Source organism: Symphalangus syndactylus, chromosome 7 (assembly GCF_028878055.3).
Source record: "Symphalangus syndactylus isolate Jambi chromosome 7, NHGRI_mSymSyn1-v2.1_pri, whole genome shotgun sequence".
Lineage (NCBI taxonomy): Eukaryota > Metazoa > Chordata > Mammalia > Primates > Hylobatidae > Symphalangus > Symphalangus syndactylus.
Genome location: NC_072429.2, coordinates 97,713,304 through 97,741,197, shown reverse-complemented (window position 1 = coordinate 97,741,197; position 27,894 = coordinate 97,713,304). Strand labels below are relative to the sequence as shown.

At 37.2% G+C, this 27,894-nt stretch overlaps 1 protein-coding gene across 18 annotated transcripts in view; it reads right to left on the bottom strand.

Annotated features, from left to right (window-relative positions):
* VPS13B (vacuolar protein sorting 13 homolog B) overlaps nt 1-27,894 on the bottom strand; it is an 897,698-nt gene that overhangs the window by 869,018 nt on the left and 786 nt on the right. For all 18 annotated transcript variants that reach the window (XM_063642860.1, XM_055286878.2, XM_063642862.1 and 15 more), the window contains exon 2: nt 27,678-27,853. In XM_063642860.1, coding sequence (XP_063498930.1) covers nt 27,678-27,824 — 147 coding nt within the window. In that variant the 5' untranslated portion in view covers nt 27,825-27,853. The remainder of the gene's footprint in view (nt 1-27,677; nt 27,854-27,894) is intronic.

Below are 27,894 nucleotides of genomic sequence, written 5' to 3'. Positions count from 1 at the left end.
CAGGGACTTACTGTTTAGTGCTTAATATTTTTCATTCTAATATACAAATTCCTTTCTTAAAAAAGAAATACAATGTCCAACACAAAAATATTTTCAGAATTACTGTTTATCAAAAAGTAGCATCAAATACCTTGTTAGGCCATAGTTAATGATAACTAACAATAATTTATAGTACACGTTACATTTAATAAGTTACTTAAGCACTCTAGGCCTGTCTCCTACTTTGCTGAATGGAAATAATATATAATACTCAGTACATGATGAAGGCTCATACATGGTAGTGCAACAGTATATAGCAGTAGTACTTGAAATAACTGAAATGATGTAATTTTTTAAGTCTCCATCTAAAAATATGTCTTCGAAATATGTTTTAAACTAATAGAACAGTATTCTAAGTCAAGTTGAAAGGTGAGCTCAATTGGAGATTTGAGAATAACCTGACAAAATGAAAACTGATCAACCTAAAAAAAAAAAAAAGTATTCCACTTCACCTAATGTAAAATTGAACTGGATACTACTTGGTCATAAATTTTAAATGTTTTCTGACTGCTTTTCATTATCATTAGATAAAAGGTTAGACATGAAAAATGTCACCAAAATTGCTTTATGCTCATTTGTCTCACTTCTAGATACAATTTGTTTACAAATCAACAAAGGAGGAAGAAAAAAACGTATTCCTATCACATTTTTAGTTATTGTAACTCTATTTGTGAAAGTTAATAAAAATATTAAGCTTATTCATTCACATTTTAGTCTACCTAGTTGGTTCAGCAACACAGTAGCAATATGCCTAAATACAGACAGTATAGCAAAGTGATTAAGACCAATAACTCTGCAGCCAGCAGACAGTTTATTGTACTGTGCCTCAGTTTCATTATCTGTAAAATTTGTATAAAAAGACTATATTTTGAATATTAGATCAATTAATCTATATAAATCTTAGAATACTATCTTCCTCACAGAGAAATCATTATAAAGGTGCTTATTGTTATTATTATTATTATTACAAAAGTGGGGTCCTAATTTGTTTCTTCAACCAGAGGGGTTTTTTTTTAAAGGTCAGCTATTAAGTCTATTGTTAGTACTCTATGCTAATGGAATGTCACAATTTTTAGATATTTGTCATTATCACAGTATTTTTAAAATGCATTAATTTCTTCAAGCATTGTACAGCTAGCACAAGATTATATATTGATCAGTGCCTGTAACAAAAGCAATATTTACTAAGCACTGAGTATGTACCAGGCACTATTTTAAGCACCTTACTTGTATACAATCATTTACTCCTCCTAAGAATCACAAAATGTAAATAGCATTATCCCCATTTTACAATGAAGAATCTGAGACATGAAGGGTCAGGAATCTTCCCAAAACGAGTCATCTAGGAGAGCCTGGACTCAAAATTAAGAAATATTATTCCAGAGCCATGGCTCTTAACCACTATAATACTGCCTCTATACTTCCATTATCAGCACTGAAAATGTTTCCACTGGCTATCTATCTAACTGGACAATGAGCACATTACAATTCCACCTCTACCACCCTACGCCCTGTGTAACAATGATATATTTGCAAAATGGCTACCAAAATTGCAGTCTAAGGGCATAAATCAGATTGTCTCAGAGTTCTCAGAGTACAAATGTTTAAAGATACCTGAATCAAACTCAAGAACTTAGTATCATCAGAATGCTACTAACCAAACATTAACACAAGAGGTGGCTTTCTGGATTAGAACATGGAATTTTGAGCCATATGATCTGACTATAAGCAAGATAGTTTCAATTTCAAAATCACAGAGGAAAGAAAAATAACTATATATATATATATATATATATATATATATATATAGTAAAAGGTGAAACACAAATGATGATTGTTATAACAAATGGATCTTCCTTAAGATAACCAAAAAAGGAATTTTCTTTTCATTCTTTTCCCTTCTTGAAATATGTCTACAACAAATAAAATATTTATGTATAACTTTTAGTTAATACATCATGTAAAATGCATCCTTAAAATCAGAACATCTATGATAATGCAAAGGATATCAGTAGCAAAGAATTTCAGAAGAGAGTTGAATATATCTCAAAATCTAATTCTAGGTAAGGTATTATAAAATAACAGAGAAAAGGGACACTTTTAAAATGAACATAACAGGCAATAAAAGCAAAAATAGAAAAATGAGACTACATCAAATTTTAAAACTTCTGCATAACAAAGGAAAAAGAGTACAAAAGACAACCTATGAAATGGACAAAAAAATTTGCAAACCATCTATCTGATAAGGTACTAGTATCTAGAATATATAAACAAGTCCTATGACTAATCAACAACAAAATAACAATAATTCTATTTAAAAATGGACAAAGGAATTGAAGACATGTCCACAAAAAAGTTATACAAATGGCCAACAAGTATATGAAAAGAAGCTCAGCATAACTACTCATTAGTGAAATGCAAATAAAAAACCACAATGAGATATCTCTCAGCCATAACAATGGCCATTATCAAAAACATAGTAAGTGTTGAGAAAATGGAATACTTATACACTCTTAGTGGAAACATAAAATGGTACAACTGCTATAGAACATAATATGGAGGTTCCTCAACAAATCAAAAACAGAATTACAATGATCCAGAAACCCCAATTCTGGGTATATACCCAAAATAATTTAAAAGAAAATCTTAAGGAGATATTCACACACCCATGTTCAAAGCAGCATTAATCACAATAGCTGTAAAGTAAAAGCAACTCCAATATCCATTTTAGGATGAATGGATAAGCAAAATGTAATACATACATAAAATGGAATATTATTCAGCCTTAAAAAATAAGCAAATCCCATAATATACCACAACATGGATGAAACATGAGGACATTACGGTAAATAAAATAAGCCAGTTACGAAAAGATAAATACTGTATGATTCCACATATATAAGGTATCTAACATTGTCAAACTCTTAGAAAGTAGACTCGTGGTTGTCAAGGGCTGGGGCAGGGGAAAGGTAAAAAGGGAGTCATTGGTTCAATAGATAGAGAGTTTCAGTTTTACAAGACAAAAAAGTTCTGAAGATCTGCTACACAACGATGTGCATATAATTAACAGTAATATAGTATACACTTAAAAGTACTTAAGATGGTCATTTCTCTTTAAGAAACAAGCTCTAACTCTGTCACCCAGGCTGGAGTGCAGTGGCACAATCAGCTCACTAAAACCTCAAACTCCTGGGCTCTCCCACCTCACATGCCAAGTAGCTAGGATTATATGCACATGTCACCACACCCAACCAATTTTTTTAATTTTTGGCACAGATGAGTCTCACTATGTTGCCCAGTCTTGTCTTCAACTCCTAGGCTTCAAGCTAGCCTCCCATCTCAGCCTCTCAAAGTGCTGTGATTACAGGCATGAGCTACCATGCCCAGTCTCAATGACAAATTTTATGTCACATGTTTGTTACTACAGGAACACACACACAAGCGCGCGCACGCAACAAGACTTCAAGAGTGCTGAATAAGGAGCTCGGCAAATCCTCTCCCCAAAAAGCAATGACAAAACAGGACAAAGTTGTCAAAAACAACAGACAGCTCAGCAGCAATAAGAGTAAGGCTAGCATAGGGTCACAATACAATTTGGATCAGGCAACAAAACAGCAAACGAGCCCAAAAATTAACAGAGAAATCTGGAAAATGATATAGCCCAACAGGGTCTTGCCGTGGTCTCACATATATATTACTGGTAGTCTAGAAAGTTGTATGCATGTGCAAGATAGTAGTTACTCAGAAGACTGTATATCTGTTGTTCCACCAGATATATAGATATAATCCCCTAAGCAACCACAAAGAGAGGGCAGTAACTAGCAAGCTACTCATTTCTAGTTAACCATGAGGCCTCATGAACATAGAGAATTAAAAAAAAAATCAGACTTATTATCTCCTGACTTTGAAAGTATTACGCAGTAAATGTATACATCCCATGCCAAAGAGTAAATACCTTACTAGCTCAAAGGTTTAAACAACCTCCAAACAATCACTGGCTGATGACTAAGTTATAATAACCCATTGAAATTCCTAGAATGCCAGTCTTAAAAATAGAAAAGAGAATTTGTTTTACTGAGCAGAGAAATCAGAAGGCACATGAAACAGACATCACAAAATTAGTCGAGGCAAGTCAATAAACAAATAAACCTGCAACAACAACCATCTCCTGGGGGAGAAGAAATCAAAATCCAAAGCTGCTGCAATATATTACACAAAATGTCCAATTTACAACGAACAACTATGACACATGCAAAGCATACAGAAATAAAAATAGTCAATAGAAACTATCTGTGAAGGAGATCAAATACAGGACTTGGTACACAAAGACTTCAAAACATCAATTCCAAATATGTTCAAAGAAATAAGGGAAACCATATACAAATTTGTTTTTTTTTTTGAGATGGAGTCTCACCCTGTCATCCAGGCTGGAGTGCAATGGCATGATCTCAGCTCACTGCAACCTCCGCCTCCCGGGTTCAAATGGTTTTCCTGCCTCAGCCTCCTGAATAGCTGGGATTACAGGCACCTGCCACCATGCCCAGCTAATTTTTGTATTTTTAGTAGAGATGGGGTTTCACCATGTTGGTCAGGCTGGTCTTGAACTCCTGACCTCAAGTAATCCACCCACCTCAGCCTCCCAAAGTGCTGGGATTACAGGTGTGAGCCACCGCACCCAGCCTCATATTCAAATAATTAAAGAAACATATGACAACAGTGATTCATCATTAGAAAATGTCAATAAAAAATTACCAAAAAAATGAAAATTTTGGAGTTGAAAGTACAATCAACAAAATCTCACTAGAAGGGCTCAGCAGCAGATTTGAATTGGCAAAAGAATCAGTGAATTCAAATCCAAATATATCATAGTCAAACTGCAGAAAGCCAGGGACAAAAAATATATATATATTGATAGCAGAAAGACAAAAATAATTTTTCAGGTACAAGGAAACTTTTAGTAGATTAACACCTAATTTCTCCAAGAATTCTATATCCAGCAAAATTATCCTTCAATAATGCAAGCAAATTAAAATATACTCAAATAAAGAATAAGATAACTGATTCCTAGCAGAATATTAAAGGAAGTTCATTAGGCTAAAAGGAAGTACCAACAGCTACTTCACACAACAAATTCACACAACGAAATAATACAGGTAATTACGTTGGTGACTAGTAAAGGACAGTATAAATGCTTTTTTCTCCTTTGTTCTTCTGATGTAAAAGGAAATTGCATAAAATAATAATGATAAAATTGTATAGTTGAACTTTTAACAAGTAAAGACGCAATATATGTGACAATAACAGCACAAGCAGCAGAAGAAAATGGAGCTATAGTAGAGAAATGTTCTCTATTTTAATGGAATAAAGTTATCAATAATCTCAAGTAGTTTGCAGTAAATCAGATGCATATTATAATCCCCCAAGCAACCACAAAGAAAATAATTCGGGCCAGGAACAGTGGCTCACGCCTGTAATCTCAGCACTTTGGGAGGCTGAGGGGGGCAGATCATGAGGTCAGGAGATCGAGACCATCCTGGCTAACATGGTGAAACCCTGTCTCTACTAAAAATACAAAAAAAAAAAAAAAATAGCCAGACGTGGTGGTGGGCACCTGTAGTTCCAGCTACTCAGGAGGCTGAGGCAGGAGAATGGCGTGAACCCGGGTGGCGGAGCTTACAGTGAGTCAAGATTGCGCCATTGCACTCCAGCCTGGGCAACAGAGCGAGACTCCGTCTCAAAAAAAAAAAAAAAAAAGAAAGAAAATAATTCAAAAGTAATTTTAAAATCAATAAATTAAAATAGAACATCAGAAATATCAATTTATTACAAAAGAAATTAATAAGAGTATCAGAGGAACAAAAAAGACATGAGGCACACAGAAAAAAATAGCAAAATAATGAAGGTAAATCCAATCATATGAATAAAAATTAGAGGTGAACAGATTAAAAACTTCAATCAAAATGGTACCCAATGCTCATCTCCTCCACAAAGAAAAACCAAAACAACAAATAGAGCACTTTGAGTTTAGTGTCTACGGGAGAACAATGGAACTCATCAGGAAGTAATGAAGATCTTCTGAGGCACAGAAACTCCACGTCAGCATAAAGAGGAAAGGAGAACACCTGGCCAAGATCAGCCTGGAGCCAGAAGGGACTCCCCATTGATGAGAAAAGTTAAGTAAGACATCCTCAGCAGTCCCCATGACCACTGTGGATACTTGCAATCCAAGCTACAGGGCAGCTCCACAGTCCTCACAAGCCCTGAGTCCAGTATAGGGAGCTACCTGAGGTCCATAAGGCTGGATTGCTCCAGAGACAGAATTCGCATTTGATCCACTGAATTCCCCAGGATCCAAGCTGCTGCAGTACTATATCATTTGGAGAATGAAGCAACTGCTAGAGTGCATTCTGCCTTGGGGCTCAATAGCCCTGGCATCTCTACATCCCTTGGACCCTGTAATCAGAAAATGGCAGCTGAGAAATAGCAGCCATTTCTCAGGGACTGAGGACCAGCCTGCCTAGCATTCCTCACCCCAAGCAAAGCCACACCACTGCCTCCACAAACACCCACAGTCTAGCCCACTGAGGCACTCACAGAAAATGCTGATATTGATGACGGCTGAAGAAATCACATAGAAATTACACTACTGCACCCAATGAGGAAAAAAGCCTAAACACCCTACTCAACCAGTACTGTAAGTCAAATCTACAGGAAAAAGTTTTTTCCTATGAAAACTACATCATAAAATTGGAAGAGGTGGTTGTTCCACCAGATAAACAGATATCAAGCTAGGGACACAAGAAACACAAAAAGGCACGGAAACATGATACCTCAAAGGAATACAGTAATTCTCTAATAAGATACCCCAAGGAAAACAAACCTATAAAATACCTGAAAAGAATTCACAGTAATTTCTTAAGGAAACTCAGTGAAATACAAAAGAATACAGATAGTTAATTCAACAAAATCAGAAAAACAATTCATGATCTGAATGAGAAATTCAACAAACAGACATATGCCATAAAAAAGAACCAAACAGAAATCTTGGCATTGAAGAAGTCAGTGAATAAAATTAAAAAATACAATTGAAAGCTTCGGCAATACACTAGATCAAGCAGAAGAATTTGTGAACTTGAACATAAGTCTTTTGAAATACAGGAAATCTTCACCTGACATCATCAGTGGGTTCTTGGAAACTGTGATTTAAATGAAACAACATGTAACAAAACTAACTTTACCTAGGCTAACTGATATAAACAAAAGTTCCTACAGCCTATGTCTAGTCACAAAAACATCACCAATATTGTAAAGAGTCAAACCACTTCTAATATCAAATACTGAAATAGATGTAGGTTATATCTACATTTAAGAAAGATTAATGAAATTATTAAATTATTAAATTAGTATCAAATTATTACATTACTAAATTAATAAAATTAAGATTAATACCATATTTATGATGAATTAGTGAATGACAGCAGTCACAATGATTATGAATGAAATCATGAGATAAATGTTTGCAAAGTGAAAACGAGCATCCTCTAATGCCACACAGTTAAAAAACAATGAATATGGTGAGATCACTGAGTGCTTTCTGAACGCATAATATATCGTGCATTTGTATGATTATCATACACTTGACGCATTTTTATTTTATAGTAACATGTGATTATTCATTTTCCGACCTGCTTATTCCAGTTCAGTGTCACAGGTGGCTGAAGCCTATCCAGACACTCAGGGTAAAAAGTGGAAACCAGTTCTGGACAGGACACCATTACATCACAGTACACACACACACACACACACACACACACACACACTCACTCACTCATACTGAGACAATTTAGACATACCAGTTAACCAAACATTCACATTTTTGGGAAGCAGAAGGAAACCAGAGTATCTGGAGAAAACCCATGCAGACATGGGGAGAACAAGCAAACGCCATAAAGACAGACAGCCTAAACAGAAATCATTTTTGTCTCAGCAACATTATAACTAAACAATGCTGAACATTATTTTGAGGTACTGCTGTACCCAGGTTAGCCAAAAAAAAACAAAACAGAGTGTTAAAAAGAATGAGAAGAAAGCCTACAGGGCCTATGGGATACTATTAAGTAAAAAAAAAAAAAAAAAAAAAACATGTATTTTTGGAGGTCCAGGAGAAGAGAACAGACAAAGCATATAAAACCTATTTAAATAAATAATTGCTGAGAACATCTGAAGTCACGGAAGAAATATAAACATCCAGGTCCAGGAAGCTCAAAGTTTCCCAAATAGACTCAACCCAAAAAGGTCCTCTCAGGATACATTATAGTCAAACTGAGAAAAGATGTACATTATAGTGAAACTGTCAAAATTCAAACACAAAGAGAATTTTAAAAATAGAAAGAGAAAAGTGTGAAGTAACATACAAGGGACTCTCCATAAGACTAACAGCAGATTTCTCAGCAGAAACATAGGCCAAGAGACAATGGGATGCCATATTCAAAATGATGAAAGAAAACAAACTGTGAGCCAAGATTACCATATCTAGTAAAACTACCCTTCAGAAATGAAGGAGAAATAAAATCTCCCAGAGAAGCAAAGAATGAGGTAATTTATCACCACTAGGCTGGATGTACAAGAAATGATTAAGGGAATCCTAGAACTGAAAGCAAACAGACTATAACTACCAACATGAAAACATGAAGAAGTGTCAATCTCACTGATGAAGCAGATTCACAAATGAGAAAGAGAAGTAAAACTTATCACCACAGAAACCACCAAACTGCAAAGATAAACAATAAGAAAGTAAGGAAGGAAGAATGGATATATTTTTTTAAAAAAAAGGCAATTAGCAAACTGACAAGAGAAATTCCTCACCTATCAATAATAACCTTGAATGTAAACAAATAAAAACCCCAAATTAAAAACTATAATCCCCAATTAAAAGCTATAAACTGGATGAATCCCAGCACTTTGGGAGGCCGAGGCAGGTGGATCACCTGAGGACAGGAGTTTAAGACCAGTCTGGCCAACATCTCCACAAAAATACAAAAATTAGCTGAGCATGATGGTGGGTGCCTGTAATCCCAGCAATTTAGGAGGCTGAGGCAGGAGAATCACTTGAACCTGGGAGGCAGAGTTTGCAGTGAGCCAAGATTGCACCACTGCACTCCAGCCTGGGTGACAGAGTGAGACTCTGTCTCGGAGGTGGCGGGTGGGGGGGGGAAGAAAAAAATAAAACAAGACCCAACTATATGCTGCCTATAAGAAACTCACTTCTGTAAATATATACATAAACTTAAAATGAAAAAACGAAAAAAGTTCCACCAAAAATGAATAGGAGTAGTTATCCTTATATCAGAAAAAATACACTTTAAGTCACAAACTATATAAGGAGACAAAGAAAGTCATTATATAATAATAATGAAGTCAATTTGGCAAGCATCTATAACAACTATAAATATATACACACTCACTACTAGAGCACTCAGATAGATAAAGCAAATATTATTAGATCTAAAGAGAGAGATAGACTCCATTACAATAACGGTTGGGGACTTGAACACCCCACTCATAGCATTGAACAGATCACTGGCAGAAAATCAGCCAAACATACCAAATTTCAATTGCACTTTAGACCAAATAGACCTAACAGATATTTACAGAACAACAGCTGCAGGATACATTCTTGCCATTAGCGCACAAAAAAAATTCTCCAAAAATTTTAAAAGTCAAAGTCATATCAAGTTTCTTTTCTAACCACAATAGAATAAAACTAAAAATCGGTAATAAGTAAACTTTGTAAACTGTACAAATACACGAAAATTAAACAGCATGTTCTTGAACAACCAATGGATCAATAACAAATTAAACAAGAAATTTTAAAATTTCTTGAAACAAATGAAAATAGAAATACAACATGGCAAATCCTATGGAATATAACAAAAACAGTACAAACAGTTTTTAGCATTAAACAGTTGTATCAAGAAGTTGAAAGATTTCAAATAAACAACCTAACAATGCATGTCAAGGACCTAGGAAAGCAAGAACAAAACAAACACAAAATCAGTAGAAGGAAAGATATTATGAGAATCAGAACAAAATAAATGAAATAGAGACCAAACAATACAAAGGATCAACAAAACGAAAAGCTGGTTTTTTGAAAAGATAAACAAAATCAGCAAACTATTACACAGACTAAGAAAAAAAGAGACCAGAGAGTAGTGGTTCTCCCAGCATGCAGCTGGAGATCTGAGAACGGACAGACTGCCTCCTAAAGCGGGTCCCTGACCTTCGAGCAGTCTAACTGGGAGGCACCCCCCAGTAGGGACAGACTGACACCTCACTCCACCAGGTACTCCTCTGAGACAAAACTTCCAGAGGAACTATCAGATAGCTGAATTTGTGGTCTCACGAAAATCCGCTGTTCTGCAGCCACCACTGCTGACACCCAGCCAAACAGGGTCTGGAGTGGACCTCTAGCAAACTCCAACAGACCTGCAGCTGAGGGTCCTGTCTGGTAGAAGGAAAACTAACAAACAGAAAGGACATCCACACCAAAAACCCATCTGTACATCACCATCATCAAAGATCAAAAGTAGATAAAACCACAAAGATGGGGAAAAAATAGAGCAGAAAAACTGGAAACTCTAAAAACAGAGCACCTCTCCTCCTCCAAAGGAACGCAGTTCCTCACCAGCAATGGAAGAAAGCTGGACAGAGAATGACTTTGACGAGTTGAGAGAAGAAGGCTTCAGACGATCAAACTACTCCGAGCTACAGGAGGAAATTCAAAACAATGGCAAAGAAGTTAAAAACTTTGAAAAAAAATTAGACGAATGGATAACTAGAATAACCAATGCAGAGAAGGGCTTAAAGGAGCTGATGGAGCTGAAAGCCAGGTTTCGAGAACTACGCGAAGATTGCAGAAGCCTCAGTAGCCGATGCGATCAACTGGAAGAAAAGGTATCAATGATGGAAGATGAAATGAATGAAATGAAGCAAGAAGGGAAGTTTAGAGAAAAAATAAAAAGAAACGAACAAAGCCTCCAAGAAATTTGGGACTATGTGAAAAGACCAAACCAACGTCTGATTGGTGTACCTGAAAGTGTTGGGGAGAATAGAACCAAGTTGGAAAACACTCTGCAAGATATTATCCAGGAGAACTTCCCCAACCTAGCAAGGCAGGCCAACATTCAGATTCAGGAAATACAGAGAACACCACAAAGATACTCCTCGAGAAGAGCAACTCCAAGACACATAATTGTCAGATTCACCAAAGTTGAAATGAAGGAAAAAATGTTAAGGGCAGCCAGAGAGAAAGGTCGGGTTACCCACAAAGGGAAGCCCATCAGACTAACAGCTGATCTCTCGGCAGAAACTCTACAAGCCAGAAGAGAGTGGGGGCTGATATTCAACATTCTTAAAGAAAATAATTTTCAACCCAGAATTTCATATCCAGCCAAACTAAGCTTCATAAGTGAAGGAGAAATAAAATCCTTTACACACAAGCAAATGCTGAGTGATTTTGTCACCACCAGGCCTGCCCTAAAAGAGCTCCTGAAGGAAGCACTAAACATGGAAAAGAACAACCAGTACCAGCCACTGCAAAAACATGCCAAATTGTAAAGACCATCGAGGCTAGGAAGAAACTGCATTCATCGAGGCTAGGAAGAACTGCATCAACTAACGAGCAAAATAACCAACTAACATCATAATGACAGGATCGAATTCACACATAACAATATTAACTTTAAATGTAAATGGGCTAAATGCTCCAATTAAAAGACACAGACTGGCAAACTGGATAAGGAGTCAAGATTCATCAGTGTGCTGTATTCAGGAAACCCATCTCATGGGCAGAGACACACATAGACTCAAAATAAAGGGATGGAGGAAGATCTATCAAGCAAATGGAAAACAAAAAAAGGCAGGGGTTGCAATCCTAGTCTCTGATAAAATACACTCTAAACCAACAAAGATCAAAAGAGACAAAGAAGGCCATTACATAATGGTAAAGGGATCGATTCAACAAGAAGAGCTAACTATCCTAAATATATATGCACCCAACACAGGAGCACCCAGATTCATAAAGCAAGTCCTGACTGACCTACAAAGGGACTTAAACTCCCACACAATAATAATGGGAGATTTTAACACCCCACTGTCAACATTAGACAGATCAAAGAGACAGAAAGTTAACAAGGATATCCAGGAATTGAACTCAGCTCTGCACAAAGTGGACCTAACAGACATCTACAGAACTCTCCACCCCAAATCAACAGAATATACATTTTTTCAGCACCACACCACATCTATTCCAAAATTGACCACATAGTTGGAAGTAAAGCTCTCCTCAGCAAATGTAAAAGAACAGAAATTATAACAAACTGTCTCTCAGACCACAGTGCAATCAAACTAGAATTCAGGATTAAGAAACTCACTCAAAACTGCTCAACTACATGGAAACTGAACAACCTGCTCCTGAATGACTACTGGGTACATAATGAAATGAAGGCAGAAATAAAGATGTTCTTTGAAACCAACGAGAACAAAGACACAACATACCAGAATCTCTGGGACACATTCAAAGCAGTGTGTAGAGGGAAATTTATAGCACTAAATGCCCATAAGAGAAAGCAGGAAAGATCCAAAATTGACACCCTAACATCACAATTAAAAGAACTAGAAAAGCAAGAGCAAACACATTCAAAAGCTAGCAGAAGGCTAGAAATAACTAAAATGAGAGCAGAACTGAAGGAAATAGACACAAAAAACCCTTCAAAAAATTAATGAATCCAGGAGCTGGTTTTTTGAAAAGATCAACAAAATTGATAGACCGCTAGCCAGACTAATAAAGAAGAAAAGAGAGAAGAATCAAACAGATGCAATAAAAAATGAAAAAGGGGATATCACCACTGATCCCACAGAAATACAATCTACCATCAGAGAATACTACAAACACCTCTACGCAAATAAACTAGAAAATCTAGAAGAAATGGATAAATTCCTCGACAAATACACCCTCCCAAGACTAAACCAGGAAGAAGTTGAATCTCTGAATAGACCAATAACAGGCTCTGAAATTGTGGCAATAATCAATAGCTTACCAACCAAAAAGAGTCCAGGACCTGATGGATTCACAGCCGAATTCTACCAGAAGTACAAGGAGGAACTGGTACCATTCCTTCTGAAACTTTTCCAATCAATAGAAAAAGAGAGAATCCTCCCTAACACATTTTATGAGGCCAGCATTGTCCTGATACCAAAGCCTGGCAGAGACACAACCAAAAAAGAGAATTTCAGACCAATATCCTTGATGAACATTGATGCAAAAATCCTCAATAAAATATTGGCAAACTGAATCCAGCAGCACATCAAAAAGCTTATACACCGTGATCAAGTGGGCTTCATCCCTGGGATGCAAGGCTGGTTCAACATACGCAAATCAATAAATGTAATCCAGCATATAAACAGAACCAAAGACAAAAAACACATGATTATCTCAATAGATGCAGAAAAGGCCTTTGACAAAATTCAACAACCCTTCATGCTAAAAACTCTCAATAAATTAGGTATTGATGGGACATATCTCAAAATAATAAGAGCTATCTATGACAAACCCACAGCCAATATCATACTGAATGGGCAAAAACTGGAAGCATTCCCTTTGAAAACTGGCACAAGACAGGGATGCCCTCTCTCACCACTCCTATTCAACATAGTGCTGGAAGTTCTGGCCAGGGCAATCAGGCAGGAGAAGGAAATAAAGGGTATTCAATTAGGAAAAGAGGAAGTCAAATTGTCCCTGTTTGCAGATGACATGATTGTATATCTAGAAAATCCCATTGTCTCAGCCCCAAATCTCCTTAAGCTGATTAGCAACTTCAGCAAAGTCTCAGGATACAAAATCAATGTACAAAAATCACAAGCATTCTTGTACACCAATCACAGACAAACAGAGAGCCAAATCATGAGTGAACTCCCATTCACAATTGCTTCTAAGAGAATAAAATACCTAGGAATCCAACTTACAGGGGATGTCAAGGACCTCTTCAAGGAGAACTACAAACCACTGCTCAATGAAATAAAAGAGGATACAAACAAATGGAAGAACATTCCATGCTCATGGGTTGGAAGAATCAATATCGTGAAAATGGCCATACTGCCCAAGGTAATTTATAGATTCAATGCCATCCCCATCAAGCTACCAATGACTTTCTTCACAGAATTGGAAAAAACTACTTTAAAGTTCATATGGAACCAAAAAAGAGCCCGCATCGCCAAGTCAATCCTAAGCCAAAAGAACAAAGCTGGAGGCATCATGCTACCTGACTTCAAACTATACTACAAGGCTACAGTAACCAAAACAGCATGGTACTGGTACCAAAACAGATATATAGACCAATGGAACAGAATGGAGGCCTCAGAAATAACACCACACATCTACAACCATCTGATCTTTGACAAACCTGACAAAAACAAGCAATGGGGAAAGGATTCCCTATTTAATAAACGGTGCTGGGAAAACTGGCTAGCCATATGTAGAAAGCTGAAACTGGATCCCTTCCTTACACCTTATACAAAAATTAATTCAAGATGGATTAAAGACTTACGTGTTAGACCTAAAACCATAAAAACCCTAGAAGGAAACCTAGGCAATACCATTCAGGACATAGGCATGGGCAAGGACTTCATGTCTAAAACACCAAAAGCAATGGCAACAAAAGCCAAAATTGACAAATGGGATCTAATTAAACTAAAGAGCTTCTGCACAGCAAAAGAAACTACCATCAGAGTGAACAGGCAACCTACAGAATGGGAGAAAATTTTCGCAACCTACTCATCTGACAAAGGGCTAATATCCAGAATCTACAATGAACTCAAACAAATTTACAAGAAAAAAAAAAACCACCCCATCAAAAAGTGGGCGAAGGACATGAACAGACACTTCTCAAAAGAAGACATTTATGCAGCCAAAAAACACATGAAAAAATACTCATCATCACTGGCCATCAGAGAAATGCAAATCAAAACCACAATGAGATACCATCTCACACCAGTTAGAATGGCCATCATTAAAAGGTCAGGAAACAACAGGTGCTGGAGAGGATGTGGAGAAATAGGAACACTTTTACACTGTTGGTGGGACTGTAAACTATTTCAACTATTGTGGAAGTCAGTGTGGCGATTCCTCAGGGATCTAGAACTAGAAATACCATTTGACCCAGCCATCCCATTACTGGGTATATACCCAAAGGACTATAAATCATGCTGCTATAAAGACACATGCACATGTATGTTTATTGCGGCACTATTCACAATAGCAAAGACTTGGAACCAACCCAAATGTCCAATAACGATAGACTGGATTAAGAAAATGTGGCACATATACACCATGGAATACTATGCAGCCGTAAAAAATGATGAGTTCATGTCCTTTGTAGGGACATGGATGAAACTGGAAACCATCATTCTCAGTAAACTATTGCAAGGACAAAAAACCAAACACCGCATGTTCTCACTCATAGGTGGGAATTGAACAATGAGAACTCATGGACACAGGAAGGGGAACCTCACACTCCGGGGACTGTTGTGGGGTAGGGGGATGGGGGCAGGACAGCATTAGGTGATATACCTAATGCTAAATGACGAGTTAATGGGTGCAGCACACCAACATGGCACATGGATACATATGTAACAAACCTACATATGGTGCACATGTACCCTAAAACCTAAAGTATAATAATAATAAAAAGAAAGAAAAAGAGACCAAACCACAGAAATACAAAGGATCATTAGTGACCATTATGAACAAGTATTCACCAATAAATTAGTGTACCTAGAGAACACAAATAAATTCCCAGACACATATAATCTACCAAGATTGAACCAAGAAGAAACAGAAAACCTGAACAGTCCAATACTGAGTAACGAGATTGAATCAGTAATAAAATCACCCAACAAAGAAAAGCCTGGGACTGAATGGCTTCACTATTGAATTCCACTAAACTTTTGAAAAAGAATACCAATTCTTCTCAAAGTATTCCAAAAACCCGAAGGATAGAAAATCCTTCCTAACTCATTCTACAAGGCCAGTATTACCCTAATAACAAAACCAAACAAGGAAACAACAGAAAAAGAAAACAAGACAATACACCTGATGAACACAGATGCAAAATCCTCAACAAAATACTAGCAAACCAAATCTAGTAGCACAGCAAAACTATTATACACCATAATTAAATGGGATTTATCCCAGGAATGCAAGAATGGGCCAAAAAGCTTTTCCTCTAAGAAGTGGAAAAAGACAAAATGCCCATTTTCACCACTCTTATTCAACAGAGTACTGAAGTCCCAGCCAGAGTAATTAAGCAAGGGAAAATTTTTTTTAAAAACAGGGATCCAAATTGGAAAAGAAAAAGTCAAACTGTCCCTATTTGCAGATGACATGATCTCATATGCAGAAATACCTAAAGACTCTATCAAAAAACTCTTAGAGCTGATAAATTCAGTAAAGTTGCAGGACACAAAATCTACAAAAATCAGTAGTGTTTCCATATAACAGTAACTAGCTGAAAAAGAAATCAAGAAAGTGATCCCATTTCCAATAGCTACAAAAAATAAAATACCTTGGAATAAATTTAACCAAGGAGGCAAAAGATTGCTACAAAAAAAAAAATGACGGAACACTGGTGAAAGAAATTGAGGAAGACACAAAGAAATTAGAAAGACATCACATGTTCATGAATTGGAAAAACTGTTGTTAAAATGACCCAAAAAGATCTATAGATTCAATGCAATTCCTATTAAATTACCAATGCTATTCTTTACAGATACATAACAAGCAAAGATAAAATTTGTATTTGGCTACTAGACTTTGAATAACCAAAGCAATTCTGAGCAAAAGAAGGAATCTGCAAGCATCACAATTTCTGACTTCAAAATAAACTACAAAGCTATAGTAATCAAAACAGCATGGTACTTGCATAAGAACAGACATACAGACCAGGAGAACAGAGCAGCAAAACCAAAAATAAACCCACATATTTATGGCCAATGGATTTTTAACAAAGGCACGAAGAACACATATTAGGGAAAGGACAGTCTCTCCAATCAATTGTGCCATGAAAACTGGATATCCATAAGCAAAAGAGTGACACTAGATCCCGATCTCTCACCATATACAAAAATCAACTCAAGATGGACTAAAGACTTAAATGTAATTCCTGGAACTATGGAACTACTAGAAGAAAACATAAGAGAAAATGCTTTGGGACTTTGGTCTCGACAAATATTTTATTGTATTTTATAAGAAGTTAATATCCATAATACACAAGGAACTCGAACAATTCAATAGCACACATGTGCGCGCACGCACACACAGACACACACACACACACACACACACACACAAAGAGACTCCAATTTTAAAATAGGCAATTGCTCTGAGTTGACATTTCTCAAAAGGCGACATATAAATGGCCAACGGGTACATGAAAAATGTTCAACATCACTAATCATAGGGAAAATGGAAATAAAAACCACAATAAGGTATCATATCAGTTAGAACAGCTATTACCCAAACAAACAAACAAACGAAATACTGCTGAGGATATTAAGAGAACACTTACACACTTTTGGTGAGAATGTATATTAGTACAGCCATTATAAAAAACACCACAGAAGTTCCTTAAAAAGCTGAAAATAGAACTAGATATAATCCAGCAATCCCACTACTGGGTGTACATACAAATAAAATTAGTACGACAAAGAGATATCTTGTACTCCCATGTTTATTGCAGCTCTATACACAATACAAAGATAAGGAATCAACCTAACTATCCATCTACAAAGGAATGATGGATAAAGAAAATGTGGTATGAGCCGGGTGCAGTGGCTCACACCTGTAATCCCAGCACTTTGGGAGGCCAAGGCAGGCGGATCATGAGGTCAGGCATTCGAGACCAGCCTGGCCAATATGGTGAAACCCCGTCTCTACTAAAAATACAAAAATTAGCCAGGTGTGGTGGCATGCACCTGTAGTCCCAGCTACTTGGGAGGCTGAGGCAGAAGAATCGCTTGAACCCAGGAGGCAGAGGTTGCAGTGAGCTGAGATTGCACCACTGCACTCCAGCCTGAGCGATAGAGCGAGACTCCGTCTCAAAAAAAAAAAGAAAGAAAGAAAAGAAAATGTGGGGTGTATGCACAACAGAATACTATTATGCCAAAAAAAAAAATCTTGTCATTTACAGCAACATGAATGGAAATGAAGGTCATTATGTTATGTGAAATAAGTCAAGCACAGAAAGACAAATATTGCATATTCTCACTCATACATAGGGCTGAAAAAGTTGATATCATAGAAGTAGAGAGTATAACAGTAGTTACCAGATACTAGGAAGGTAAAGAAAAAATGGGGACTAGGAAGAGGTTTATTAACAGATACAAAATTACAGCTGGACCAGAGGCTGGGAAGGGTAGAGGGGGTGGGAGGGGCAAACAGGAGAGATGGTTAATGGTGGCACATGTATGTGGTCCTAGCTACTTGGGAGGCTGAGGCAAGAGAATCACCTGAGCCCATGTGGTCGAAGCTGCAGTGAGCAATGATCAACACTGCACTCTAGCCTGAGCAACAGGGCAAGGCCTTGTCCAAAAAAAAAAGAAAGAAAAGAAAAGAGAGAGAGAGATCTCAAATCAATAACCTAAAATGTCCACCTTGAGAGTAGAAAAACAAAATCAAACCCAACCCAAAACAAGGAAAAGGAGGGACCACAATACCAAAAAGAGAAAAAAGAGGGACACTTTTCAGAATGATTTTTTTCAAGTATATTAAACAATGAGATGTCATGATACTAAATTTGTATACACTTAATAACATAACTTTAAGATATATAAAGCAAAAACAAAACTAAAAATGAGAAATACACAAATCCACAATCTCCATATCTCCAGACATACCTCATCATCTAGTAACTGACAGAATAAGCAAACAATGAAAATCCATATGGATTTACAAGATTTGAAGAATTCTAATGACCAATTTCTGGTAAGTGATATTTACAGAATGCTACAGCAACAAGTGCAGAATACACACTTTTTATCAATTGCATATGAAACACTTACAGAAACAACTATATATTTATACATTTTAATAAATTGAAATCATACAGACAATGTGCTGCTGACCACAGTAGAATTAAATTAGAAATCAGTAACAGAAAGATAATTAATAAATTCCTAAATGTTTGGAAATTAAGCAATATACTTCTAAGTAAGCCAAATAATAACCCAATAATCAAAGAAATCAAAATGGAAATAATAAATGTTTTTAACTTAATGAAAAGACAATACGAAATCCCACGTGATAGTGCTAAATATATGGTTAGAGAAAAAAATTATAGCATTACATATATATATTTGAGTAGAAAAAGACTGGAAAAAAAAGCAATGACTTAAGTTTCCAACTCAGGAAACTAGAAAAAAGAAAACTAAATCAAATCCAAAAAAAGTGAAAGAAATGATAAAAATACGAAAAAAATAAATGACAAAGAAAGCACAAGTACAATTCAAAAAAGAATCAACAAAAACAAAAATTAGTTCTTTGAAAATATTAATAAAATAAGACCCTAGAAATATTGATGAAAAAAACACAAATTACCAGCATCAGACATGAAAAGAAGATATCACTGCAGATCCTACAGATACATTTTTTTAAATCAGGCAGCTTTATAATAAACACCAGCCTGGGCATAAGGGGCTCACGCCTGTAATCCCAACACTTTGGGAGGCTGAGGTTGGAAGATCATTTGAGCCCAGGAGTTTGAGACCAGCCTGGGAAACATCGTGAGACCTTGTCTCTACAAAAAGTATAAAAACGATTCGGCCATGGTGGCACTGGCACTCAGACGGGGAAGAGGTGGGAAGATAGTTTGAGCCTGGGAGGTCAAGACTGCAGTGAGCTATGATCATGCCACTGCACTCCAGCCTGTGCAACAGAGTGAGACTTTGTGTTTTTGTGTTTTTGTTTTTTTTTTGAGATGGAGTCTTGCTTTGTTGCCCAGGCTGGAGTGCAGTGGCGCGATCTCAGCTCATTGCAACCTCCGCCTCCCGGGTTCAAGCAATTCTCCTGCCTCAGCCTCCTGAGTAGCTAGGATTACAGGCGCCCGCCACCACGCCCAGCTAATTTTTGTATTTTTAATAGAGATGGGGTTTCACCAGTTTGGTCAGGCTGGTCTCGAACCCCTGACCTCGTGATCCACCCACCTCGGTCTCCCAAAGTGCTGGGATTACAGGCGTGAGCCACCGTGCCCAGCCACAGTGAGACTTTGGCTCAAAAAATAAAAAAGTAAACAACAAAAAAACCAACTTTATTCCTTACATATAACGATTTAGAGCAGGACAGCAAACTTTTTCAGTACAGAGGGAGACAGTAAATACTTTAGGCTTTTGCAAGCTACGCAATCTCCGTCCTAGCTACTTAATTCTGCTGTTTTAGGGCAAAAGCAGCCATAGACAATAAACAAAATGAGTAGCTATGTTTCAATAAAACTGTATTTACAAAAGCAGGCTCAGGACACAGTTTGCTGATCCCTAACTTTCAAGAAATAGGGACATTCCTTGAAAGATACAACTCACCAAAACTGCCAACAGCAGAAATAAAAATCTAAATTATCCTATATTTCTTAAATTAAATCAGCAGTTTATAACTTTACATCATAACCCAGATGACTTCATGTTTAATTCTTCCTAACACTTAAAAAACTGAGAAGGTGATCTCACACTTCCTGATTCTGAAACTCACTACAATGCTACAATAATCCAAACAGTGTGATAGTGTCATAAAAGCAGACATATTAGTCAACGGAATAGTATTGAGAGCCCAGAAATAAACTCTCACATCTATGGTCAAATGATTTTTGACAAAGGTGCCAAGACCATTCAATGTGAAAGTACAGAAGTCAACAAATGGTGTTGCGAAAACTGAATATCCACATTTTAAAAAGAGAGAGAGAGGTTGCAACACTACCTTATACTATGTAAGAACAAAAAAATTAGAAGAAAACATAGGAGAAAACCTTCATGACATTAGATTTGACAATGATTTCTTGGATATGACAGCAAAAATCCAGACAATGAATGAGAAAAATAGCTAAGTTGGACTTCATCAAAATTAAAAACTTTGGTGCATCAAAGGACACTATTATAGAGTAAGATGCCACCGCCAGCATGTGAGAAAATATCTGCAAATCATGTATCTGCTAAGGGATTGATATCCACAAGACATAAAGAACTCCTATAACTCAACAACAAAGAACCCGATTCAAAATTGGGCAAAGGACTCAAATAGGCATTTCTCCAAAGAAGACAAACACAGCTAATAAGTACACGAGAAGAGGCTCAACATCACTAATCATCAGAGAAATGCAAATTAAAACCACATTGAGATATAATTTCATACCCATTAGGATAGCTATATTAAAAAAAACAAAAATGTAAAACAACAAGTGTTAGGATATGGAGCACTTCGAACCTTTGCACATTGCTAGTAGGAATGTAAAACAATGCAATCACTGTGGAAAACAGTATGGTGATTCCTCAAAAAATTAAACACAGAATTATCATATGATCTAGCAATTCCACTTCCGGGTATATACCCAAGTAAATTAAAAGCATAGTCTCAGGTATATTTGTACACCTACCTTCATATCAGCATTATAGGCAAAAGATGAAAGCAACCCAACTATCCATCAATGAATAAATGAACAAACAAAATGTGGCATGTACATATAATAGATTATTTAGACTTGAAAACAAAGGACATAGTGGCATATGCTACAACATGGATAAGCTTTTTGAGACATTGTGCTAAGTGAAATATGCCAATAACGAAAGAACAAACATTGAATGATTCCACTTATATGAAGTACTTAAAATAGTCAAATTCATACAGTCATAAAGTAGAATGGTGGTTACAAGGGGCTTGGAAGAGGGGAAAATAGGGAGTTAGTGTCTAATGGATACAGAATTTCAGTTTGGGAAGACGAAAATATTCTAGAGATGAGTAGTAGTGATGGTTGCACAACAATGTAAACATAAGTAATACCACAGAATTGTACATTTAAAAATGATTAAAATGGGCCAGGCATGATGGCTCATGCTTGTAAGCCCAGCAGTTTGGGAGGCCAAGGTGGGTGAGGTCAGGAGTTTGAGACCAGCCTGGCCAACATGGTGAAACCCAATCGCTACTAAAAACACAAAAAATTAGCCAGGTGTTGTGGTGGGCGCCTGTAATGCCAGCTGCTTGGGAGGCTGAGGCAGAAAAATTATTTGAACCCAGAAGTAGAGGTTGCAGTGAGCCAAGATCGCACCATTGCACTCCAGCCTGTGCAACAAGAGTGAAACTGTCTCAAAAAAAAAAAAATGGTTAAGATGATAAATGTTGTATTATATATATTCTATCACAATTTTAAGAAAACCACTAACATTGATCTTACATGAACTGTCAGAGATTATAAAAAGAGGGAATACCTCACAAATAAATCAGTAAGGCCAATATATATATATATGACATTCAAAACCAGGTAATAACATTACAAGAAAGGAAAATCATAGGCTAGTATCACTTATAAGCAAAGACACAACAAAATCAATCAAAATTTAACAAATTGAATCCAGCAATATGTAAAAAAGACAATATATAATCAGGTTTATTCCAGGAATGTAAGGTTTAGATTTGAAAACAATGTAATTTACCACATTAACAAAATAAAAGAGAAAAATCATGTATCAACCCATTAAGTATAATATTTGATCAAATTCAGCATTCATTTATGATTTTTAAAACTCATTGGAAAAGTACTAATAGAAAAGAATCTCAACTCAGTAAAGGTTATTTATAGCTAACAACATACTTAATAGTAAAACATTGAATACTTTCCCACTGAAATTAGAAACAAAAAACGATGTCTATTCTCACGACCTCTACTCCACACTATATAAAAGGTCCTAGCCCACTGCAATAATGAAATACAATGAAATAAAAGATACAAGTATTGGATAGAAAGATGTAAAACTGTCATTATTTGCAGATGACATGATTGAACATGGACAATCCAAAAGAACCTACCAAAAACTGTTAGACAGGTTGGGCCACTGGATAGGTCAACATACTAAAATTGATTTTATTTCCTGTACTGGTAACAAATTGTTTAAAAATAGAGGTTTTTTTGTGTTTGCTTTTTGAGACAGAGTCTCACTCTGTCGCCCAGGCTGGAGCCCAGTGGCGCAATCTCAGCTCACTGCAACCTCCACCTTCCCAGTTCAAGTGATTCTTGTGCCTCAGCGTCCCAAGTAGCTGGGATTACAGGCGTGAGCCACCATGCCTGGCTAATTATTGTATTTTTGGTAGAAACGAGGTTTTGCCATATTGGCCAGGCTGATGTCGAACTCCTGACCTCAAGTGATCCACCCACCTTGGCCTCCCAAAGTGCTGTGACTGATTACAGGCAAGAGCCACCACACCTAACCAGAAAATAGAGGTTTTTAAAATGCTACTTAAACATCCATAAAAAGAGGGCAAATTTAATGAAATACATGCAAAATTTCTCTAAAAAGTTCAAAACATTGCTGAGAGAAATTAAAGGCCTAAAAATATGAAAAGCAATGCTCTGTACATGAATTGAAAAACTCAAAACTATGTCAACTCATTTTAACATGTTAATTCATCCAAAAGTGATCAATAGATTCAATGTAATCTCAGCAAAAACACTAACAGCTTTCCTTTTTAGAAATTAATTCTAAAAGTTGCAAGTTGAAATCAAAATGTATATGATAGGCTGGGCATGGTGGCTCATGCCTGTAATCCCAGCACTTTGGGAGGCCAAAGCGAGTGGATCACCTGAGCTCAGGAGTTCGAGACCAGCCTGGCCAGCATGGTGAAATCCTGTCTCTACTAAAAATGCAAAAGTTAGCCAGGCGTGGTGGTGCACACCTGTAATCCCAGCTACTATGGAGGCTGCAGCAGGAGAATTGCTCCACAGGGAGGTGGAGGTTGCAGTGAGCCGAGATCACACTACTGCACTACAGCCTAGGCTACAGAGCGAGGCTGTCTCAAAAATAAAAAAAATAAAAAAATAAAATGTATATGGAAATACAAAGGACCTAAAATAGTTATGACAATCTTGAAGGAGAAAAGAACAAAGTTGTACTAATTACACTGAGAAACCAAGTCTTATTATAAAAGCTACAGTAACCATATGGAGTGACACAAGAATAGATAAATAGACCACTCAATAGAATAAAGAGTTCAGAAACAAATCCACACACATATGGCAACCTGATTTACAGCAAAGGCTTACTGTAATTGAGTAGGGAAAGAAGAGTTCAACAAATGGTATAGATCAACTGACTATCAATGGAAAAAAATTAACCTCTATTACACATACGCAGAAAAACAAATTTGAGATGAATCATGGAATTCAATAAAGCTCCTAAAAGAAATATAAAAGAATATTTTCATGATGTTGGTGTAAGCAAAGGTTTCTTAAACAAGACAAGAAAAACCCTAACCATAAGGGAAAAGATTGATAAATTGGACCTCAGTAAGATTATTAACTTTTATTCATCAAGACACCTTTATGAGTAAAGAGACAAGCCACAAACTGAGAGTAAATACTGCAAAACATCTATCTGGCAAAGGACTCATTTCCAAAATATATAAAGAATTCCTGGCCGGGCGCAGTGGCTCACACCTGTAACCCATTACTTTGGGAGGCCGAGACAGGCGGATCACAAGGTCAAGGGATTGAGACCATCCTGGCTAACACGGTGAAACACTGTCTCTACTAAAAATACAAAAAATTAGCCGGGCATGGTGGCGGGCGCCTGTAGTCCCAGTTACTCGGGAGGCTGAGGCAGGAGAATGGTGTGAACCTGGGAGGCGAAGCTTGCAGTGAGCCGAGATGGCACCACTGCACTCCAGCCTGGGCAACAGAGCAAAACTCTGTCTCAAAAAAAAAAAAAGAATTCCTATACATCAATAAGACAGAAAACTCAATTTTTTAAAAAGGAAAAAAGACTTAGGCTTCACAAAAAAAAAAGATAGCTAAATGGCCAATAAGAATATAAAAACATAATTAGTCATTAGGAAAATACAAGTTAAAATTACAATGAGGTATCACTACACACCCACTAGAAAGGCTAACATTAAAATAACAAACTTACCAAGTATTAGCAAAAATGTGAAATACCTGGAATGCTCATAAGTTGTTGGTAAGACTGGAATTGATATAACCACTTTGGAAGACTATCTGGCAATATGAAATGAAAACACAGGCTAAACACAGGCCTAACTTCTAGGTATACACCTAAGAGAAATTAATACTTATGTTACCAAGATAGATGTACTGGAATGTTCATGGAAGCTTTCTTCACCAGTCAAAAATATTAAAAACCCAAGTGTCCATCAACAGGAGAATGAGTAAGTAAATTGTGGAATCTTTATGCAATGGAATAGTGCTGACAATATGAAAAATAAACTCTTCTAACAACATGGGTTAATCTTAGAAAGGTTGAAAGAAAAAAGCCAAACATAAGTGAGTCCAATTTTTTTGAGGTTCAAAACCAGGTAAAACTTATCTATGTTGACAGAAGTCAGATTACCAGTCGCCTCTTTTAGGAGTGGGGAGTACGTTCCCCTGCCCCAGATGGAGTCTCACTCTGTCACCCAGGCTGCAGTGCAGTGGTGCGATCTCGGCTCACTGCAACCTCCACCTCCCAGATTCAAGCAATTCTCCTGCCTCAGTCTCCCGGGTAACTGGGATTACAGGCGCATGCCACCACGCCCAGCTAATTTTTTGTATTTTTAGTAGAGACAGGGGTTCACCATGTTGGCTAGGCTGGTCTCGAACTCCTGACCTCATGATCTGCCCGCTTTGGCCTCTCAAAGTGCTGGGATTACAGGCGTGAACCACCGCGCCTGGCCTGGAGTACTTACTAAAACAGGTGAGCCTTTTGGGGTGCTGGAAACATTCTATTTTTTTATTGGACAGTAGTTGCATAGGTGTAAAACATTTTAAAATTGAGCTGTTGGCCGGTCGTGGTGGCTCATGCCTGTAATCCCAGCACTTTGGGAGGCTGAGGCGGGCGGATCATGAGGTCAGAAGATCGAGACCATCCTGACTAACACAGTGAAACCCCGTCTCTACTAAAAATACAAAAAATTAGCCTGGCATGGTGGCGGGCACCTGTAGTCCCAACTACTCAGGAGGCTGAGTCAGGAGAATGGCGTGAACCCAGGAGGTGGAGCTTCCAGTGAGCCAGGATGGCGCCACTGCACTCCAGCCTGAGCAACAGAGCAAGACTCCGTCTAAAAAAAAAAAAAAAAAATTGAGCTGTTACACTTGGGATTTGTGCTCATTAAAAAATAAAATAAAATGAAAATATTAAATATTAAGCCACTCAACTAACCTTGGGAAGAGGAAAAAGAAGCAGCCAGGAGTATTATTTCTTAGTGCTAAGTCTAGATTGACTTAATAAAAGAGTAATAAAAGAGGCTGTGGACTATAACTAAAAATTATCAATAAATATCACTGTCAGATTAAGTCTTCCCTTATCTCCTAAAAAGCAGTTGGTCTCTGACTCTTCTGAGCTTGCAGAGATCCTCAAGCCTAACAGAATTTCTTGGCATATGTTACTAATAAATGTAATAAATGAATTAATGAATATGCGATCTTTGAAGTTACAGTTCTTTTGCATCAGACCAATCTCATGTCAAAAGAAACTAAAACGATTAATAAAGAAGTTTCCAATTTTACTGCCATTCTCAATGTATCTACTCAACACTCTGAGGATGCCTTGGGAAATGTCATCTTTCCTCATGATCTGAATCTGCTCACCTTTTTTATTTTTGTCTTTTTTTCCTCGACCCCCACAAGCCAGCTACCCTTCCTGCTGACTTTCAAACCCTTCCATTGCCCAAAATGGAGAATGAGAATGTAGTATTTTCCAGGCTCATACAGAATTTTGACAACATAAATTAGCACATTCATAATGTTTGAAAATTGAGTAAATAGACCGAACACTGACATGAAGAATGAAATCGTCTTTCTGTCAAAGCAACTTTAAGTAATCCCATTCTAATATACCAAAACTGGGAACAAACTATTTTTAAAAATTATGCAGGCTGGGCGCGGTGGCCCACGCCTATAATCCCAGCACTTCGGGAGACTGAGGCGGGCGGATCACCTGAGCTCAGGAGTTCAAGACCAGCCTGGCCAACATGGTGAAACCCCGTCTCTACTAAAAATAACAAAAATTAGCCAGGCGTGGTGGTGCGCGCCTGTAATCCCAGCTATTAGGGAGGCTGCGGCAGGAGAACCGCCTGAGCCCAGGAGGCGGAGGTTGCAGTGGGCCGAGATCACGCAGCTGCACTCCAGCCTGGGCGACAGAGCGAGATTCCATCTCAAAAAAAAAAGAAAGAAAGAAAAAGAAAATAGTGTAAAATAAGGCCCCCTTGTTTCAGGGTAGTTCAAAATACATCAGTAGAAAAGTTGCGTTTTTATAGCATAAAGTCAAAGCGTAGGAAACAATAGATTACCGTCTAAACAAGCTGAAAACTGTTTCCAGTTAATGACAGCTAAATAGCTTACCTGTTCCAGCACATCCAACTTTAACTCGAGCTTGCTGAGTACCACGTCTCCACCCCATAGTGAAAGCTGTAGATCCGACGGCTTTAAGTTCTTGATGTAGCGATTCACATAGCTCATTAAAATTGGAGTTACATATGACTCCAGCATCTTTTAAGGTAAGGAGTCAAAGTCGGAAGCTGAAAGGAGTAGACAGAAACGTTAGAAGTCGGCGGTAGAG